We start from the raw sequence: 22558 nt of genomic DNA on the forward strand, positions 1-22558 counted from the left end.
TTCTTTTCATATTGTTGAGAAACTAAAACTATTAACTTCCTACGGTAATATTTTACTTCCTCTTAAAGTTATTACGTTTCGAGTATTTTGTCTTTCGCTCTTACTTTGCAAGACTGTGTTAAACTTTCCACTCGAATCTCTCAACTCTTATATTGGTAAACAGTTTCAATGTTTATATGATCAACCTTTGACCTTATGAAACAGGTTGTGTAATTATCTTCAGCTTTTCTCTCTCAAAATTACAAACTAACATTCTCTTTACCAGCATTATCTTAAACTGTCTTACTTGTCTTCACGGTTACAAAGTTCCTCACGTACTTTCTAAAGACCTGTATTCAACCAACAGACTTCTTGACTATTTCTAAAGTTCCAGATTCACTAACAATCCTGTTCAGAATTACCAAAGTTCTGATATAGTTTTCACCAATAGCCCTATTCACAATAACTATAGTTCTAGTTTCTTCTAATTGTCATTACAATTCCCTTTGACAGTTTTAACCATTTTAGTAAATATTTATTTAACTAACAGAGTATACAACTGTTACAGTTTCTGGATAACTTCTCCAGTTCTTGTGTAGAATAATTTGTTCTTAGAATAAATTCAGAGTTCATCAGAAATCTATAATTATTCACTGTATTATTTCTTAATATTATGTATACAATTTGCAAACACTATTTTCAAAGACAACTATAAAATAACAAAGTCTAAAACCAGACGGACAGACACATTAGAGTCATTATTTGTATCACCAAACCATCAATCAAATATCTGTTTATTGTCTTCACCATTTTATTACTTAAACAGTTTTTCAAGAAATTTAAAACCACTTTGATTTAATTAATAAAGTTACTTCAAAATTCATGTACACATGTTTCTCAGTAATACTAACAACCTGGTATTTTCACAAGACTTTTCATTTGTTTCAATGTTATCAGTCTTAACAAATTCCTTTGTCTTCTCACTTGAGACAACCACATCTGTACTATACTTGACAGTTCACAGAATCCATAACTTATTTACAAAAATTAAGAAACAACGAAGTAATTTCATATCTCTATTGAATTAAAGGGAATTTTGGTTACATAAAGCATGAAACAGCAAATATCTGAGTATATCAATACCACCATGAACCAACCAGCATGTCATTATCAATATGAACCAACTACCATGTCAATACCAACATGAACCAACCAGCATGTCATTATCAACATGAACCAACTACCATGTCAATACCAACATGGACCAACCAGCATGTCAATATCAATATGAACCAGCCAGTATATCAATATTAACATGAACCAACCAGCATGTCAATACCAACATGGACCAACCAGCATGTCAATATCAATATGAACCAGCCAGTATATCAATATTAACATGAACCAACCAGCATGTCAATACCAACATGGACCAACCAGCATGTCATTATCAACACAAACCAACTAGCATGTCAATACCAACATGGACCAACCAGTATGTCAATACCAACATGGACCAACCAGCATGTCACAATCAACATGAACCAACTACCATGGCAATACCAACATGGACCAACCAGCATGTCAATATCAATATGAACCAGCCAGAATGTCAATGTCAATATGAACCAACCAGCATGTCAATACTAACATGGACCAACCAGCATGTCAATACCAACATGGACCAACCACCACATCTGTTCTAAAAGGAAAATTTCAAAGTTGGTAGAAACAATCAGTACTTACAAATTAGGTAAACCTTGTTTTTATGAGTTTCTTCTAGATTCAACAACATTTACAAATAATTATGACAACCATAAAAGATTAGTCATTTCTGTTTAATTGTAATCTGGATTTCTTTCTCCAATTCAATACCTAATATCAAAAATTTCACTTTTAAGGAATATTCACCCGTCAGTACAATTTGGACAAGATAGAAACCAAAACAAATACTGTAAAACAAGTATTATATTATTAAAATGTTTACAATGACACATATTTAACTGTTGTTATGAACATTCAATGCAATACATTTCTTTATATCTGAATCTTTAGAAGAGTCTATTCATGGTAAGTATCCAGTAAATATAGAATAAAAGATTTTTAACTTTGAAAAACTCAGACTGTAACTAGAAACAAAAATTGACTTAAAACATGAATACAAAAACACAAGTAACAAAACTGACTACAACACAAAGTCCTGCTTACAAAAACAAATAAACATAGTTCTTTCTTTGTTGTAAAAACTAATACAAGATGTGTAAGTCTGATTATATAAATAGTAGGGGGTTAAACTGAAACAAATGAACAAGTTAAGCATTACCACACAATTACAGAAAAAAACAAATACAAACAAACTGTTGCGAGAAGTGTTGAGAAAGTTATACAAATACCAGCAGATTTTGATTTTTAAAAAATGTTTGTGCATCTCATTTTATAATAGTATCTATGTTCAGTTTCAGCAGAAACATTAACACATGCTGAGACAAACAGATATTTGAAAATTAACACAAATATCAGCTGACTGAAATAAATAGTGATTATAAACAAGTAACTAATACATCTGCATTAAACACATAACCACCTATTAACACGAGTTGAAACTTGTGTAAAAAACGTATATGAATGAAAAATACATATAGTTACTGTCCTTACTGACAGGAAAATTGTATTTTTCCTTACACAAACAGTTAATAATAATTCAAATTCAGTTAACTCTTTAGAGAAAACATTTCTACTATAAATACCTCTAAGTACCATTATAAGTGAAAAAAAAATATTTGCATTTGTTCTTTGTTTTTAACATATAACTAGTTTTTCATAGTGTATAACTAAGACTTGCTATGGTGGACAGTATTTTTTATCTTAACAGTAACTACAAGTGGTAGATTCTAGCACTCAAAACCCTAAACATGTCTGTGAAAAAAAGCCAAGTACAAACTGGTAATTCTAATAAGGTCTTCAACAGAGTCTAAACATTAATTGGCAAACCTAACAGCTCTTGCGATAGCACTGGTATTTAACCCTAACAAAACCTATGACATATTCTAACTCTGGTAGCCCTAAAAAGGTCTGTGACAGAAACTAAACACTAGCTGCTAACCCTAAAGCTTTGTAAAAAGAGTCTAAAACTAGCTGATAACCTTGACAAGGTATGTGACAGAAACTAAACACTAGCTGATAACCCTAAAGCTTTGTAAAAAGAGTCTAAAACTAGCTGATAACCTTGAAAAGGTCTGTGACAGAAACTAAACACTAGCTGCTAACCATAAAGCTTTGTAAAAGAGTCTAAAACTAGCTGATAACCTTGACAAGGTATGTGACAGAAACTAAACACTAGCTGATAACCCTAAAGCTTTGTAAAAAGAGTCTAAAACTAGCTGATAACCTTGAAAAGGTCTGTGACAGAAACTAAACACTAGCTGCTAACCTTAAAGCTTTGTAAAAGAGTCTAAAACTAGCTGATAACCCTGGCAAGGTCTGTGACAGAAACTAAACACTAGCTGCTAACTCTAAAGCTTTGTAAAAAGAGTCTAAAACTAGCTGATAACCTTGACAAGGTCTGTGACAGAAACTAAATACTAGCTGCTAACCCTAAAGCTTTGTAAAAAGAATCTAAAACTAGCTGATAACCTTGAAAAGGTCTGTGAGAGAAACTAAACACTAGCTGCTAACTCTAAAGCTTTGTAAAAGAGTCTAAAACTAGCTGATAACCTTGACAAGGTCTGTGACAGAAACTAAACACTAGCTGCTAACCCTAAAGCTTTGTAAAAAGAGTCTAAAACTAGCTGATAACCTTGACAAGGTCTGTGACAGACCTTATGTACCAGATGGTAACCTTATTAACCTGTGTGACACAGCCTAAGCATGGGTAATTAACCTTAACAATGTCTGTGATGGAGTCTATGAATTGGCAACTCTTAATTCTATCTCTGTTTTAAGTGATTTTGTGGTTTGTTTTCGTGGATATGCTTATCTGATTACTTTCCCAAATAGGAAAATTACTGTAATTGCTAACAAAAATATAAAAGAAGTTACTGTATTTATCATAGGTTTGCATTTTCTCTCGAGCAAAAACAACTTAACCTGTCATCACTGACATACCCTTTAATTGTCACATGTGATGTTCATATAAATATCTCTTCTATAGTCGTTCACTAAGCCAAAACAAACAGTTCCTATTGCCACATTCATGTGCAATAGCTCCTTTGAAGCTGTATGTACCATATAATACTCAGGTGCTTTAGCGTTATGTCCTGAATCACATGTGATGTACAAGACAGAGATAGGGTTAATACCAGGAAATGGTTGATAAGGTACTCAGTGACAGGTTCTAACACAGAAACATTGAGAAAGTCAGTAAATGATAGATCCCAGTGCTGGCAATCTCCGTAAGAGACTGTCAAAACACAAACCATTGTAAAGGTATATATAGTGTTTTATTGGTAATTTACACATTTACTATTACAGGGAGAACGGTAGAGTTCTGGGGGAAAAAAAAAGTTATAATTACTTGCCCGTATTTATGATTTACTGGCAGTTTAAACACCAACTCAGACAAATAATTTTATTAGCACAATACGTCTTTGGGTGTTAGTAACTCAACTGTAACATAATAAATAGATCATCTCATATAAGATATCCAGCATCATTCAGAATTAGATGTACCACAAACTGATACCACCATACACATATTAATAAAACACTATAATACACTTATCTAGCTACACTTAGTGTCCACAGGAAGGATGACTTAGTTTAATGTCTACTACTGGTTACCCTTGTAATACCTAGATCTACAAATTTGTTTCCGTGTCAATGACACTCCTACACCTTCTGTCCCACTATAACTCCTCATCATGGTCCTTGTTACAGGTTCTTCTGAAATATATTTTCTTTTTGAGTTTAAACTGTAGCCCTTGGCTGACAATGGATGATTTCCATCATAACTTCTGCGTCGTGAAGAAAACTTCCCAACCAAAAATCCTGTAAAACAAACCAGAGTTTTAAAGAGTTGTTTGTTGTTTTCTTCAATTTTGACTTCTTCAAACATGCTTGTATGATTTTGAAAAATACTTTATAGATGCATAAATATATATCATACTATAATGGAACTCTTGATTATATGATACTAGAAAAAGGTTTTTATTACACAATGTGCAACCTCCAACTTGAAAAAATTGTTATCCTGTGTGCATATAGAGTTGCAATAGGGGTCATGATTTTTTCATTTTACCTCCATTTCCTGTCACAGAGAACTTTATTTTTTTAACATTCTCAGGGTAAAAATATAATGTTATGAATACGTCACACGTGTATTTCATGCACTAGCGCCATCTATACAAATATAATAGTACTGTCTGTTGTGTGTCCATATAAAAACTTTGCAGGGTATGGATGGATCTTCACCAAAATTGGTATGAAGGTTTATTAGGTCTACGAAGAAATACACACAAATTTTCAATTTTACATTTTGTGATTTTTATGAGCATTTTTGCAGGGGTATTTTACCATTATTTTGTCCTTGTTGATGGACCTTTACCAAATTTGAAATTTGGCATGAAGGTCTGTAGGATCCATGAGGAGATGCATGCAAATTTACAGTTGCACATTTTGTGTTTAGTTGTTTTTATAGACGTTTTGGTTGGTTTTTTTTTTAATTATATGTAAAGGAAACAATTTTTCACGTCCTAAGGTAACCTTTCATTAATCATGAATTTACATAGCTTCTGTCCAGGGTACAGGTACCCCAGCTAGTATCAATTAAACAAATTTCTTCCCTGTGTGTTACACATTATTTAGATGACCACCATAATGTTCTTCCATAATGCTCAGTTTTAAACCTACAATAAAAATTTTTATCTGTCTCAAAGGTACGTCCAATGATACTACTTGTCTTCAGGTGACTAAATTCAGAAGTCTATTTTTTCCCCCTAGAGAACATTGATGACATCAAGAAATTCAAAATAAATACAAAACACAAGCAGTGAAGGATACCAATAATACCTACACCCTGGTATTACAGCTTAAACGTAACTAAATTAATTGTACATAAAAACTGAAACATCAACAAGTGACAACATTAGTGTTTTACACATCAAGGTCTGCACTAAACACAAAAGTTTTACCTTCGTCACTACTAGTAGACCGAACCAATCTATCTGAAATACTAGTGTTTCTTCTTCCCTTGTACAATGTCAGTTTCTCGGGTCGGACAAATATACCGAAGCAGGGTTTGCACCGAAAATACTCTACACCATTCAAAGATCCATCATTCTTCCCTATAAAAATTAGAGATATGACATTAAAGAGCAAAGTTAAGCTTGTAAAGACAACTTGCAAAAATATTAGTTTTCTCAGTTTCCATATCATAATTGTAGTTATGATATTGATACATTATCAATCACATTAATAGAAACCCTATAAACTGAGTGCTTTTAAAACGTGGACCTTTATTCTCCACTGGGCAAATTGGGAATAGTGATGTAATCAAATGAGTGATATATATATATATATAAATACATAAAGATAGTTTAGTCTCATCACAAAGATCATCTGCTTTTCCATCAAATGTTTACTTTTCTATGTACTGTTCTAAGCATCTTATTTCTGGTACAATGTAGCCGATGGCAAGAGTGTATGTGAGTAGAAGTTAGGGATATTTTAATTTAGAAATGATTAAATATATGTATATTTAAAACTATACTTAGATGTTTAAGTAAAATAAAAGTGACACCTGGAGACTGAAAACAATATGTTATACTAACATATTTATAAATGCAGGTATGAAAAATTATCTTAAACAAAGAGTAAGATTTAGGAAATTCAGCTTTCATATTACATGATAAAATAAGCAAAGGAAAAAAATTATTTTTGTTACAGAGATGAATCCAGTGGATGGGAATCACTGATTCCAGGATCTGGATCAATCCTAAAATGTTGAACAGTGTTTAGATTAGCAATCCAATAAGCTCCTTTTATTTTTGTATCTGCTACAAATTATCAAACATATGGTTATTCAGAGCTAATTTTTAATTTTTAACAAACAACTTAATACTACAAGTTAATATGATTTCTTTCCTGATACTAGAGAGATCTGTATGGAATGTGTTTGTACTGAGATGAAATAATAAATTCTGATCAGAATAAACTATGAACTTAAAACAAAACTAAACATTAACCTCACTATCAAGTACAGGTAATTAAATATCTTCTTACATAAATACTTATAAAGATTATAATACAGTTCTTCATCAGTTATGTACCCTCACTGATAAGAATAGTTTCGAAAACTGATGGCATCAATAAAAGTGTAACAAGGAAAGTAAGAGGCACTGCCGCCTGGTGCAATTATTACAAGGAAAGTAAGAGGTGCTGCCACCTGGTGCAATTATTAAAAATATAACAAACTTTGAAGAGTAATGGGATTAGAGAAGCACTTAGTGGTGACAACCATGGAGAGGAAAGAAGCACTTAGTGGTGACAACCGTGGAGAGGAAAGAAGCACTTAGTGTGACAACCATGGAGAGGAATGAGAGTAAAGAAGCACTTAGTGGTGACAACCATGGAGAGGAAAGAAGCACTTAGTGTGACAACCATAGAGAGTAAAGAAGCACTTAGTGGTGATAACCATGGAGAGGAAAGAAGCACTTAGTGTGACAACCATGGAGAGGAATGAGAGTAAAGAAGCACTTAGTGGTGACAACCATGAAGATGAATGAAAGTACAGAAGCACTTAGTAGTGACAACCATGGAGAGGAATGAGAGTAAAGAAGCACTTAGTGGTTACAACCATGGAGATGAATGAGAGTGAAAAAGCACTTAGTGGTTACAACCATGGAGATGAATGAGAGTGAAAAAGCACTTAGTGGTTACAACCATGGAGATGAATGAGAGTAAAGAAACTTTGTGGTGACAATCATAGAGATGAATGAGAGTAGAGAAGCACTTAGCAGTGACAACCATGGAGAGGAACAAGATAAGAGAAGCACTTGAAGGACAAACTATTTTGATATTAAACTTTGTGGGCAGTGCATTTTAAACAAAATACATAAACATGTTCAAGGAACTTTTAAGAATTTTGCTCAAATTTCTTAATTCAAGGTAAATTACCAAGTTATTTCCTAGTAGTAAATTAGGGATCTTTAATAAGAGATCTCAGGTACTGAAATACAGATGTATATAACAATTAACATTACATCTTAAAGTAAAATGGCCTAAAAGCAAATACAAAAGTAGAACACAATGACTGAATCACACTAAAACTGAATGAAACACTGGAAAATAAAAAAACACAAAAATTAACACTAGACTTATTAGCCATTACTGTTTAGACCCCCTTAGAAAAAAATATATTCCACATACAGTAACACCATTAAATAATGGGAGAATTTATGATAATAAAACAGGCTGTGTGTGTGTGTGTCGGAGCCACAGCTCCCGAAACGTTGTACACGTACTTAAGGGATTCTTGGGTGTGCACCAGGGTATAATTTTCATCTCAAAAATATTTTGAGCCATTTTCTGGCATATAATTTTGCCCTATAGTTTTAAGCATAATAAGAGATTTATATGTTACCATCTATCATTTCATATGGCAAATTTTCAGAGAATAGAGTGTTAAATAATAATAACACGTTTTATAAAAAAAAATGTTTAAAAGTGTTACAATTCATGTTATCGGCAGAAATGATCATATTCACGTGTCGATTCATTTATATCTATTTCTGCCAATAACATAAAACAATAACAATACATATGCGAGATTAAGGAATTTTATTTTAAGATAATTATCTCAAATAAAATCTATTACAGAAAAAAATTGAATTTATTATGTATCAATGAAAAGCTGTAATTTCATATTCATAAAATATTTGTAAACTATATTTCTCTATTTTCAGTATTAGAACTTTTATACATCCAACACATATTGTTACATGAAAAGCAATAACTTGTATTCTTTCTGCTTAAAAATAGCTGAACATCGAACTTCTGTTTTGATAATACTCAGGCAACAGTGGTAAGGGTAGTTAGTAAGAAAATAATTTGACCATCTAACACAACTGAAATACACGACTGTTGATTAAACACAACAAGGGGGGAATGACATTAAATTTATAACCAAGATATCTATATAAATCAATATTTAAGTGGTCAAACTCCTTTAATGTAGATTTGTTTTCTTATAGTTAAGCACAAAGCTACACAATTGGTTAGCTATGTTTAGTCTAAAGCATTTTCATTATGAATAGCTTGTGATACGGACTTTTTGTTATGGATGTTATGGATGACATTTCATTATGGAATCAACTACCAGAGGGCATCACATCAGTACAAGTTTTTTGTCATTGGTAAATCTTGTTACCAGATTCACTACTATTTAATTCAACCACCAGAGGGCATCACATCAGTACAAGTTTTTTGTCATTGGTAAATCTTGTTACCAGATTCACTACTATTTAATTCAACCACCAGAGGGCATCACATCAGTACAAGTTTTTTATTGTTGGTAAATCTTGTTACCAGATTCACTACTATTTAATTCAACTACCAGAGGGCATCACATCAGTACAAGTTTTTTGTCATTGGTAAATCTTGTTACCAGATTCACTACTATTTAATTCAACCACCAGAGGGCATCACATCAGTACAAGTTTTTTGTCATTGGTAAATCTTGTTACCAGATTCACTACTATTTAATTCAACCACCAGAGGGCATCACATCAGTACAAGTTTTTTGTCATTGGTAAATCTTGTTACCAGATTCACTACTATTTAATTCAACCACCAGAGGGCATCACATCAGCCCTTTCTTGCACTTCTTCTTCTTCATGTGTCAAATCTGCGGCAGACATCGACGACCATGGCATGCCAAACTTCTCTGTTGTCAATCCTCCTTATCAACTTGATGTTGCTCATTGAGTTCTTGGTGACATAGTTATTGATGCTGTCGATATATTTAGTTCTTTGACACCCTCTGCTTTTCCTCCCTTCTATTTTTCCACATAGCATCTGTTTCTCTATCCCATTCTTCCTACAGATGTGCACTAGAAATTCCATTTGTCTCTTTCTTATAGTTTTCATGAGTGACCTTTTGTATCCTGCCAGTTCCCCGACTTCCACATTTGTTTTTCTTTCAGCCCATGATATTTTTAGCATCCTTCTAAGGAACCACATTTCAGCAGCTTCTGATCTCTTCTCTGTATCTTTGTTCAGTGTCCAGCTCTCACAGCCATATAAGAGAACAGACCATACATATGATTTCAAGGTGTTAATTTTAGAGAGATTTGTTATGTTCCTGTTTGTGAATATGGACTTCATTTTATAGAAAGTATCCTTGGACGTTGCAATTCTTTTCTTTATTTCTTTATTTCTCGCACTAGTGATAGATATATTATGTTTGTAAAAGTTCAAGTTATTAAAAGTGTTTTGAATTCAAATCAAGGTAAGTTAAAGCACAATACGTTTTTGTAAGCCTAAATAATTTTTACTGTAATTCATGTTTCATGTAACACTTTTTATGACACTTTCATCCTCATAATGAGCACTATGTAATTTTTGAAAGTTCACCAAATGAGTGTACAATTTATGATCTGTTATTATTTTTTATTATTGTCGCCAATCAATTTTATATTTAAAACTTTATCTGTCAAAAATTACTGTTAATAACAAAAGCTGCAATGTCTTAAAAACAATGTAACAAGAATGCACCCATCATAGGTTCTTCTAATAACAATGTGATGGTAACAAAAAGTCCAGCAACTAAATGCCTGGATCCCATCTGTGCTGTGCCTATCACTGGTATCAAAACCTAATTTCTAGCATTATAAGTCCACAGACACACAGCTGTGTCATCTGGGGACAGCAGACTTAAAAATAACTGTATTGTCGAGGTAACAGTAATGTTAACAAAAAACAAACAATCACCAGATGGTGTGTCAAGCACAATGCCTGCCCATATTCCAGAAGCAAATTCTGTTTGTCCAACAAATGCTACAACTCCTGTTTTGTTGTGAGGACTTATGGTCACACTCTCTCCTACTGATGGGATGTGAATACCACTTGAATCTTTTAAATTAGAATGGCTGATACTGGAACTGAGACCAGAGGAATCTTCTTCTGAAAGAGAAATGAAATGTTGCACAAAACCATGTGTTACAGCACCAATCTTAACTGTGTTACAGCACCAACATTAACTATGTGTTACAACACCAACATTAACTATGTGTTACAGCACCAACATTAACTATGTGTTACAGCACCAATATTAACTATGTGTTACAGCACCAATATTAACTATGTGTTACAGCACCAATATTTCACTACATTACCAATAACACTATGTAACACAAATATTGTTCCTGGATAGTATGTGTTATTTCTTAATTGCTTATGTTGTAAAAGTACAGAAAATGGCCATTATTCCCTTCAAACTTTACTTTTGTGACCCGGATAATAAAATTTAGAGATTAACCTATTTTATATGTAAAAACGGGTAAATTTGCATACTTTCATTTACATAAGGTCTGAATAAAACAACATATGAATCAAGATTTACATGTATTTATACTAAAGTTATACAAAAATGTTTAGAAGTGAGTAGTTTTTCAAGATTTGCGACTGTAACGTAAATCACTTTCACATAACAGCCCCCAAATACAGTCTCCCATCATGTTTTCGTTATATGCTCCCAGGTCACAAAAGCAAAGTTTGAAGAGACAAATAGGTCTTTTCCATTTATTTTAGGCATAAGCAATTGGAAAATAACACTTTTTGCCCAGGAACAAGAAAAAGTAACAATTTTGTTACATAGTGTAATAAGTAACATAAGAATGAAATATTCTAGCTTTGTATATCACCACAAATAAAAACAATTACCTGTGAAAAAATACCATCCCTACTGTAAGCCTGTGGTATACAACTACAAAAATATATATTTTTAGGAATTTTTTTGAAATAAAACCAAGATTTACAGAGTGCTATAATATAAAAATGTTAACAGTGATCAGCATATGCACTAGAAGTGTAGGCCACATTGAGACTAATACATGAATAATAAAGTAAAATTCCTTCATGATTGACAGTAACAACTTGTGTAATGCAAATACTTTTATTAAGTTTCAGTAACTTTCACTATTTAGTGACAATTAACCTTTCTTAATGAATGTATTCTGAACAGTCACTAACTTTACATTTTAATGTAAATCCAGCATGTATCGCACCAAATACATTAAATGGAAACATTGAATCACTTTGTTGCCAATAATATGTATTAATCTATATAACTATATTTGTGTTTGTTTGTCCAGAAATTTTCTTGCGCATTTCTTGATAGAATGCTTAAAACCCCACATTGTCAGACAGACCTTTGTCTGCAGTCCTTATTGTATAATGGCTTTTCTCATTCAGAATCATCTTACCCATTTGTTATTTAGTAAAAGGTTTGAATGCAGTGAATACCCTACATGATGAGATGACAAAATGTCGTTAACATCATGACTGGCTTTGATTTCCACTTTGTTTGCTTTTTCACTTGCAAAGTATTTCACATAAACAATGCTTAATCCAAACTGCTGTGGGCTTTCTCAACTTATTTAGGCCTAAAATATGCATATGTAGTTTGTTCAAAATCATATCCTTACCGTTGTGTCAACATGAGTTCATACGATTCTGTATAATTAACTAGCCCGGCATCGCCAGGTGGTTAAGGCACTCGACTCCTAATTCAAGGGTCACGGGTTAGAATCCCTGTTGCAACAAACATGCTCGCCCTTTCAGCCGTGGGGGCATTATAATGTGATAGTCAATCCCACTATTTGTTGGTAAAAGAGTAGCCAAAGAGTATTTTTAGACCATCGATCCTATTGGAACATTAGGCCATTTTGCAATGCTACCAGTTGGTTATTTGGGCTTTAGGTCTATCAACTACCAGGGCCATTAAGGCCATCAACATGTTGAAGTTCCTCACAATTACTGAAGATGTGCACAGCTGGAATAATGAAGTGCATGGCACTTGGTTGGTTGTTGTGCAGCTGCATAGCTAATAGAAAACATTAAACACTGTAATAAATAAACAGTTATTTTCCTGTAACAGTGTGACTAAATCCAAGTGTATACCAAGAACTTTGGTGAGCAATAGAGAAATAACCAATATAATAAACTTTCAAAGATGTGTTATAGAAAAGTTAATGTATTTTCTTAACTGCTAATTATTGTTCCCCCCAACCCCAGTTACTATAAGTGTAAGTAACTTTCATTTCTTACCTCCTAAAAATGAAGACATATTCTCTTCTGGAATACCACTTCCACTGCTATCATCTTGTTGGCAATCAAAGTTCAATGATGGTGAGCAACCCGGATACGATGCCCGATAAGCTGGATTTAGCTGCTTTGATTTCTTCATTCTCAGCCGAACACTGGACCGCCTGTCTGCTGAGTTATTAACAACAGCTGATGTCTCTATCACATTCTGTTGCACTGAAGTATTTTCTAAAATTGTATTCTCACACCCAATGGTTTTCTTTTCAATGTTTTTATTTTCACCAATTTCATCATCACTTTTTTGTAGAAAAAAAGACTCACACTTATCATTAGTTTTCTCTTTAATACAAGTTGTTTGTCTTACATTCTCTGTACCTTCCTTATCACAGTAAACTTTACTGTTTATATTTCCCACCACATCAGCAGAAGTGTACCTAACAGCTGTTTGTAACATTTCAGAAATATCACTTTGACTTTCTCTTATCTGTTCATAACATAAATCTGAACATCTACCAACGTTCCACATATTCTCCTCTGTCTTTTTAACTGTTTTCTGATCTAGAGTTTCAAGATATGATATGTGACAACACTTAGACAGCTCTTCAAGTTGTGCAGGACTAATTCCCGTCTCTGATGGAGTGGCTTTCTCCTGTGTGGGATGGCTCTCTGCACAACTCACACTGTCCATCTTATCTTCATTTCTATAATTCATGTACAATTAAATATACATGTTATGTAGTGTTAGATAGTTTATATATATATACAAGCAACAATGAATATTAACAGTAATACTAACAATAACTGAACTAATGTTACATGTTGTAACAACATCAAATAAAACAATGACATAAAACTTAAATTTAAGTGGTTTAATCAAAATATTAATTGAAACCTGTTGCTCTTTACTAGTTTACACTTTACAGACCAAAGGTCAGATAAGTTTAGTAGTTGTAGGAGTGGAGATCACTGTCAAGAGAAGAAAACCATCACATGACAAGGGGTAGAGTTTAAAAAAACAAAATCACAATTGTTACACAAGAGTACTTGATGCCTGAAGACTAGGAATTTGTAATTAAAACTTTTGCTCAAAATAATTAAAATGCTATACAGTTGAAAAAACACAGATATATTAAACTCACATCAGCAACAAATCAAATGTGATTAGTCCTGAGAACAGAAAATGTTTGATGTACTAACATTCATCTGCTCAACTGTTTCAGTATGTAAGAAACACTTGATAGTAATATTGTATGCCATGAAGATAAATAAAGTTTCTCTATTAGTTCTAGTTTTATTTTAGTTGGATCTTAAGATCTATATATATGTAAAAACGGCTCGTTCTGGTTGAGAAAATTTTTTACGTAGAGGAGCGAACAACGTTTCAACCTTCTTTGGTCATCGTCAGGTTCACAAAAAAAGGTAAAGGTAACTGGAAAAGGACGATGACCAAAGAAGGTCGAAATGTTGTTCGCTCCTCTACGTAAAAAATTTTCTCAACCAGAACGAACCGTTTTTACATATATATTTTTCTCTGCAAGTGAGTTTTCTCGTCATCACTGGATCTTAAGTTCATTAGTATTTCTTAGTTATTTTAAGGACTAAAACAGTACATTGCAAACCTTGGTTTGTGACCCCAATTTGGGCTGTGACAGACACAGTTTGTCAAAAAACATTTGTGCACACCAAACAAAGATCAATGAACTGGTTAAAATAATTTTCAAACAGACTAGGTTGTGCACATATGGTGCATCTGAAATGTGATAAGTAATTTGATCTACTACACTAAAGATAAGTAAAATTTGTCTATTAGTCCTAGATAAGTACATTAACTAGATCTTCAGACAATCTCAGTTATGTTATGTTTAGTTTCAATGTCATCTTACTGGGCATTCTGGGCATTGAAATTCCTCAGCATTGATTTACTGGGCTCACTGCTTGTGAGGTCTTCAGCACTCAGGCTTCTGACGGACATTGAGTCCTCACTAGACACTGGAGTTGTGGACAATACTTGAGAACCATAGCCACTGGATAATGCACTTGGAGTTTTGGCTTGTACCTAAGTCATCAATAAAGATGGAAAATCAGATGTTTAGTACTCAGAAATATGTATAGTGTCCATAAAATTATTTACTCATAATCAAATATCTTAAAAAGTAAATACTGAAGTTATGATATATCTCTGGTGGTGATAAAAGTATAACAAAGCAAGTGATGTCATTAAGAAACAGCTTATGTAACTACAACTAAATTTGTTTGTTTATTACTAAACACAAAGCTACACAATAGGCTAACTGTGCTCTGCCCATCATGGGTATTGAAATATGGTTTCTGGGGTTGTAAGTCCACAATTATACCTTTGCATCACTGAGAGGACAACTACAACTAAAAATATTGAATGTAAATAGCCATTGGATGAATATGCAGTGGTGATGACAAGATGTGATTCATGTTTAACAACTAGAAAATGGTAAATATAAACAAAATATTATGAAGTTATCACAAAGACATAAAAATAGAAACTGATATCTTGAAAGATTAACAAAGATTCTCAGAGCTATATTTTGGTATCGTAACAATCGTATCTCATAAACAAGACACTGTAAATGTGCTATTTTCAAAGTCATGAGTTACATGATTCAAAGACTTTTTGTAATATCATAAGAATCATATCTCATAAACAGGATACTGCAAATGTGCTATTTTCAAAGTCATGAGTTACTCAACTCAAACTCTTGCCTATCTTTTACATGTGAATTTATGAACTGTTCTGACTTAAATTCCCTTTCTTTTTTATGCTTATTATAACATAATTTGTAATAACTAGTTTTTCAGAAATACAGGCCCAATTCTCAAGAAGGAAAAATGTATTTCAGAATTTTCATGTAATTTTGTGAAATATGCAAACAATACATTGAAACAGACAAGGTAATTTTTAACTAACTTAGGAACCAAAAGGAAAGAAGTACATTACTGATGTTATATATTAATAATGTGCAACTGTAGAACGATAAAAGAAAATCTGGAGTTTGTAAAACATTACAAAATTTTCAGTAACTTTATAAACCTTATAAGTTCATTAGTTTTGATTGTTACCATATATCTTGATTCTTCTGAAATAAGTCGTACTTTAAAACTGTTTACATTTCCCTCACTACTTAATCTACCATCTTAGTAAAAGCTACCTGAAACTCTGTCAGACTATCCTGAGTTGCAGAGTGTTTAAGATTTCTTTCTGTAAAACCAATTTTTTCCTTAAGATTTGGGTCGCTGTTTCTCAAACATCTGCTGCTTATTTTCCTGTTGTTGGACTCCAGTTCTGCTAAATCTAATTTGCTTCGTATTTCTTCTTGGGAGTTTCTTTCAAGAGTTGTACTACTTTCCTCTGTATCATCAGAAGCCTACAAAAAAACAAGTAATTTATACAGGCATGAGTATATGTACATAACAGCTGGAAGTTGTTCATCTAGGGTCCCTTACAAAACTGGGTAAAACCTCTACTCCTGTGACAGGGTCCCTTACAAAACTGGGTAGATCTTCTACTTCTGTGACAGGGTCTCTTACAAAACTGGGTAGAACTTCTACTCCTATGACAGGGTCCCTTACAAAACTGGGTAGAACTTCTACTCCTGTGACAGGGTCCCTTAAAAAACTGGGTAGAACTTCTACTCCTATGACAGGGTCCCTTACAAAACTGGGTAGATCTTCTACTCCTGTGACAGGGTCTCTTACAAAACTGGGTAGAACTTCTACTCCTATGACAGGGTCCCTTACAAAACTGGGTAGAACTTCTACTCCTGTAACAGGGTCCCTTAAAAAACTGGGTAGATCTTCTACTTCTGTGACAGGGTCTCTTACAAAACTGGGTAGAACATCTACTCCTGTGACAGGGTCCCTTAAAAAACTGGGTAGAACTTCTACTCCTATGACAGGGTCCCTTACAAAACTGGGTAGATCTTCTACTCCTGTGACAGGGTCTCTTACAAAACTGGGTAGAACTTCTACTCCTATGACAGGGTCCCTTACAAAACTGGGTAGAACTTCTACTCCTATCACAGGGTCCCTTAAAAACTGGGTAGAACTTCTACTCCTATCACAGGGTCCCTTACAAAACTTGGTAGAACTTCTACTCCTATGACAGGGTTCCTTACAAAACTGGGTAGAACTTCTACTCCTATCACAGGGTCCCTTAAAAACTGGGTAGAACTTCTACTCCTATCACAGGGTCCCTTACAAAACTTGGTAGAACTTCTACTCCTATGACAGGGTCCCTTACAAAACTAGGTAGAACTTCTACTCCTATCACAGGGTCCCTTAAAAACTGGGTAGAACTTCTACTCCTATCACAGGGTCCCTTACAAAACTGGGTAGATCTTCTACTCCTATGACAGGGTCTCTTACAAAACTGGGTAGAACTTCTACTCCTATCACAGGGTCCCTTACAAAACTGGGTAGATCTTCTACTCCTATGACAGGGTCTCTTACAAAACTGGGTAGAACTTCTACTCCTATGACAGGGTCCCTTACAAAACTGGGTAGAACTTCTACACCTGTGACAGGGTCCCTTAAAAAACTGGGTAGATCTTCTACACCTGTGACAGGGTCCCTTAAAAAACTGGGTAGATCTTCTACACCTGTGACAGGGTCCCTTACAAAACTGGGTAGAACTTCTACTCCTGTGACAGGGTTCCTTACAAAACTGGGTAGATCACAAAACTGGGTAGAACTTCTACTCCTGTGACAGGGTCCCTTAGAAAACTGGGTAGAACTTCTACTCCTGTGACAGGGTCCCTTAGAAAACTGGGTAGAACTTCTACTCCTGTGACAGGGTCCCTTAGAAAACTGGGTAGAACTTCTACTCCTGTGACAGGGTCCCTTACAAAACTGGGTAGAACTTCTACTCCTATGCCAGGGTCTCTTACAAAACTGGGTAGAATCTTTACAACTATGACAGTTGTACATAAAAGGTGATTTAAAAGTAGCACATCATCATGATCTTTTGAAGTCCTGACATTACTTATATTGAAAGATCTTCTAATACAATTACATATGACCACAAAGTCATCTTTATGAAATGTAGAAAGCACATAACCAAAACTTGTGAAAAATAAAAGATTCTTTCACCAAGGAAGCCTCAAGTTAAATCCACACAGAGAAGTCGCTTCTACATGTCTTTAAGAGACTAACCTGTTGACTGGCAAGTATTTCAGCTGCTACGGCAACTCCGAACCAAATTCAAAATACAACTCTAATGCTTCTTCATTTTGTAACTTTTTTCGTAACGCCATTTTGGATCAAAAGTGAAACAATTTGTAAGTAGGTCAAATGCATATATTTAAAATCACGTTGATAACACAGTATTGAGAACGAATTAACTCATCCGTGGCACTGTATTACTGATAAGATTGGATGAGTTATCTCATCTACAACACTGAACAGGTTAATGCTATCCCAATGAAGTATTTCAATAAACAGCTAGTGAAACATAAATATTGAAATCATAACAATCCAGGACTTTTGTATTATCATGCATTAATATAGTAATTCTGTCATAATTTGAAAAAAATAATTAAAAACTCTAGGTTCTACACTTTAAAACACTACTCTTACAACAAAATAAGGAATATTTTTCCTAATACCATTAAGTTTACTTCATTAAAATAGCCTTTTCCACGTTTGAAAAAAACTAAATAACATAATTTGAGTGTTGAAAAGTTATAAAAAAAAAAGAGTTTCTTTATATATCAAGACACTGATATTTAAATATATATTTAGATGAATAAAGAACTTCTGATTTTGTTCTGAACAAGAAAATAAATCATGAACAAAACAAACAGTTTACTTCCTCAAGAAGTTCTTGGCCACGAATGAGATGCAAGTCTCGATTAGTTTGTTCTTCCAACAGCGTTGACATTGGTTTCACTAGTTTCTTGGGTTGGGGACTCATTCCACTTAATGGAGAAGCTGTAGAACACATTAAACATAAACATACATCATGGAGAGTAACATCAATACATTTACAGTGTTAATTACTGGTGTAGTCATGTCTATGTAGAACACATTAAACAGAAACATACATCATGGAGAGTAACATCAATACATTTACAGTGTTAATTATTGGTGTAGTCATGTCTATGTAGAACACATTAAACATAAACATACATCATGGAGAGTAACATCAATACATTTACAGTGTTAATTACTGGTGTAGTCATGTCTATGTAGAACACATTAAACATAAACATGCATCATGGAGAGTAACATCAATACATTTACAGTGTTAATTATTGGTGTAGTCATGTCTATGTAGGACACATTAAACATAAACATACATCATGGAGAGTAACATCCATACATTTACAGTGTTAATTATTGGTGTAGTCATGTCTATATAGAACACATTAAACAGAAACATACATCATGGAGAGTAACATCCATACATTTACAGTGTTAATTATTGGTGTAGTCATGTCTATGTAGGACACATTAAACATAAACATACATCATGGAGAGTAACATCAATACATTTACAGTGTTAATTATTGGTGTAGTCATGTCTATGTAGGACACATTAAACAGAAACATACATCATGGAGAGTAACATCAATACATTTACAGTGTTAATTACTGGTGTAGTCATGTCTATGTAGAACACATTAAACATAAACATACATCATGGAGAGTAACATCAATACATTTACAGTGTTAATTATTGGTGTAGTCATGTCTATGTAGAACACATTAAACATAAACATACATCATGGAGAGTAACATCAATACATTTACAGTGTTAATTACTGGTGTAGTCATGTCTATGTAGAACACATTAAACATAAACATGCATCATGTAGAGTAACATCAATACATTTACAGTGTTAATTATTGGTGTAGTCATGTCTATGTAGGACACATTAAACATAAACATACATCATGGAGAGTAACATCCATACATTTACAGTGTTAATTATTGGTGTAGTCATGTCTATATAGAACACATTAAACAGAAACATACATCATGGAGAGTAACATCCATACATTTACAGTGTTAATTATTGGTGTAGTCATGTCTATATAGAACACATTAAACAGAAACATACATCATGGAGAGTAACATCCATACATTTACAGTGTTAATTATTGGTGTAGTCATGTCTATGTAGGACACATTAAACAGAAACATACATCATGGAGAGTAACATCAATACATTTACAGTGTTAATTACTGGTGTAGTCATGTCTATGTAGAACACATTAAACATAAACATACATCATGGAGAGTAACATCAATACATTTACAGTGTTAATTATTGGTGTAGTCATGTCTATGTAGAACACATTAAACAGAAACATACATCATGGAGAGTAACATCAATACATTTACAGTGTTAATTATTGGTGTAGTCATGTCTATGTAGAACACATTAAACAGAAACATACATCATGGAGAGTAACATCAATACATTTACAGTGTTAATTATTGGTGTAGTCATGTTTATGTAGAACACATTAAACATAAACATACATCATGGAGAGTAACATCAATACATTTACAGTGTTAATTATTGGTGTAGTCATGTCTATGTAGAACACATTAAACAGAAACATACATCATGGAGAGTAACATCAATACATTTACAGTGTTAATTATTGGTGTAGTCATGTCTATGTAGAACACATTAAACATAAACATACATCATGGAGAGTAACATCAATACATTTACAGTGTTAATTATTGGTGTAGTCATGTCTATGTACAATTCACTGGAACACCAAATTTAGGAGTATTACTCAGAAGCTGTAATACATATGGTTTATTTTCTGGAAAAAACAGACTTAGATTTTCAGAAGAAAATACCATTTAATAATAATTTTCACATACTTCTCTCAGTTGTTAAACTGGAAAAGTAAAATGTTACAGAGAAAGTAAATTATACTAATGGTGACAAGAAGGAAACTACCTGTACTTTACTGAGTGCTGATGTATTATACACTTTATACGCTTTTAAAATATCACACATTATTCCTAGTCTTTCTGTAAAAATAAATCTATTCTAAATATTTCAAAGATAAATCACTAGTTTAGTCACCAAAAATCAAACAGATGAACTGATTATTTGATAAATTCCATTAAAAAGTGCTCAGTTAGCATGCAAACGGTGAAAACAATCTTCAAGCAGTGATGAGATGGTGAATGTAACATAAAACAGCTTCTAATGCGTGAAACAAAATAAAAATATCTACCGCATCCACCCCATGCAATGAACATGATTTAAAGTGCATGCACTTAACAAACAGGAACAAAAGATGGGGGTCAAGTTTTAGTTACACACATACATTTGGACGTAGACCCCTGCCACAAGTTGAGATTGAAACTTAGGTTCAGAAACGTTGGACGAGCTGAAAAAAAAAAGAGTGACTGTTCTCGTTTTCCCCAAAATACATTCACTCTTAAAAATACAGTTGTAATATATAAATACATATATATATATATATATTCAGAACATTGTAATTATAATTCCAGGGTGTCATTTAAGGCTCATATAATTTAAATAGTTCAGAAACCCAACATTGTGTCACACAATTGCTATTACATAAAAATAGAATAAAAAGTGAATTCAAGTTTTAATTAATGGAGTTTCATTCAGTGATGATGTATATACTATCTTGATGATTAAAATAATTATGCCATATACAAATATTACAAAACCCAGTAAAATGTATTGGTATGGAATCTAAACTCCCATTCTACTTAATACAACTTTTGATTCATACTGAAAACAGTTATGAGTCTCCCACTTAAATATCACAAAATACATCAAAGGCACTTTTAACAGATTTTATATGCATCTGTTACCAAGTATTGTTCACACATTTTTATTAGTTAATGAAATAGATTTAAAACAATTTCAAAAGGAGTAACTTTTCAAGCCTCAACTCTATCGAAGCTGGTCCCAAGCCTATTTATAAAAGATGTTTGGTTTATGCCAGCCAGACAGATGACCATAAAGCACAAATTTTGCCAAATTAATCCAAAACCAAATTACTTGGAGTTGGGCTAATTGTTGAAAGATATACTTACAAAGCTAGGACATCACTCAGAAGCAAAATGGAGCATCTTAGTACTGCAAGTAGTAGAATAGAACAAGACCCATTATTTAAATATCTTGAATCAACTGGGAAGGAGAACATCATCACTTTAGTACTGCAAGTAGTAGACTAGAACAAGACCAATCATTTAAACATCTTGGATTAACTGGGAAGGAGAACATCATCACTTTAGTACTGCAAGTAGTAGACTAGAACAAGACCCATCATTTAAACA

General features: G+C 33.2%; 1 protein-coding gene and 1 long non-coding RNA gene across 5 annotated transcripts; one reads left to right on the top strand and one right to left on the bottom strand.

Moving 5' to 3' along the window:
• The first annotated feature begins 486 nt into the window (after positions 1-486).
• Positions 487-3716, top strand: LOC143246647 (uncharacterized). Its single transcript, XR_013026085.1, has 2 exons — positions 487-3131; positions 3214-3716. It is a non-coding gene; the product is annotated as an uncharacterized LOC143246647 (long non-coding RNA).
• Positions 3025-21730, bottom strand: LOC143246643 (uncharacterized). 4 transcript variants are annotated; one of them, XR_013026084.1, is made up of 9 exons: positions 21571-21730; positions 19079-19200; positions 16422-16637; positions 15123-15295; positions 13243-13940; positions 10906-11097; positions 6108-6260; positions 3776-4965; positions 3025-3693 (listed from the first exon to the last, which is right to left on the bottom strand). XR_013026084.1 is itself a non-coding variant. In XM_076493698.1 (8 exons), the coding sequence occupies exons 1-8, from the start codon at positions 21713-21715 to the stop codon at positions 4748-4750; spliced, it is 1914 nt and encodes a 637-aa protein (XP_076349813.1). In that variant the 5' UTR covers positions 21716-21730; the 3' UTR covers positions 3025-4747. The 4 variants fall into 4 exon arrangements, 3 of the variants coding, with proteins under 3 accessions (XP_076349813.1, XP_076349812.1, XP_076349814.1); XM_076493698.1 differs by having other exon boundaries at positions 3025-4965; positions 10906-11094; XM_076493697.1 differs by having other exon boundaries at positions 3025-4965.
• Positions 21731-22558: the final 828 nt, after the last annotated feature.

The sequence above is a fragment of the Tachypleus tridentatus genome, chromosome 3 (genome assembly GCF_004210375.1).
Source record: "Tachypleus tridentatus isolate NWPU-2018 chromosome 3, ASM421037v1, whole genome shotgun sequence".
Taxonomy (NCBI): domain Eukaryota; kingdom Metazoa; phylum Arthropoda; class Merostomata; order Xiphosura; family Limulidae; genus Tachypleus; species Tachypleus tridentatus.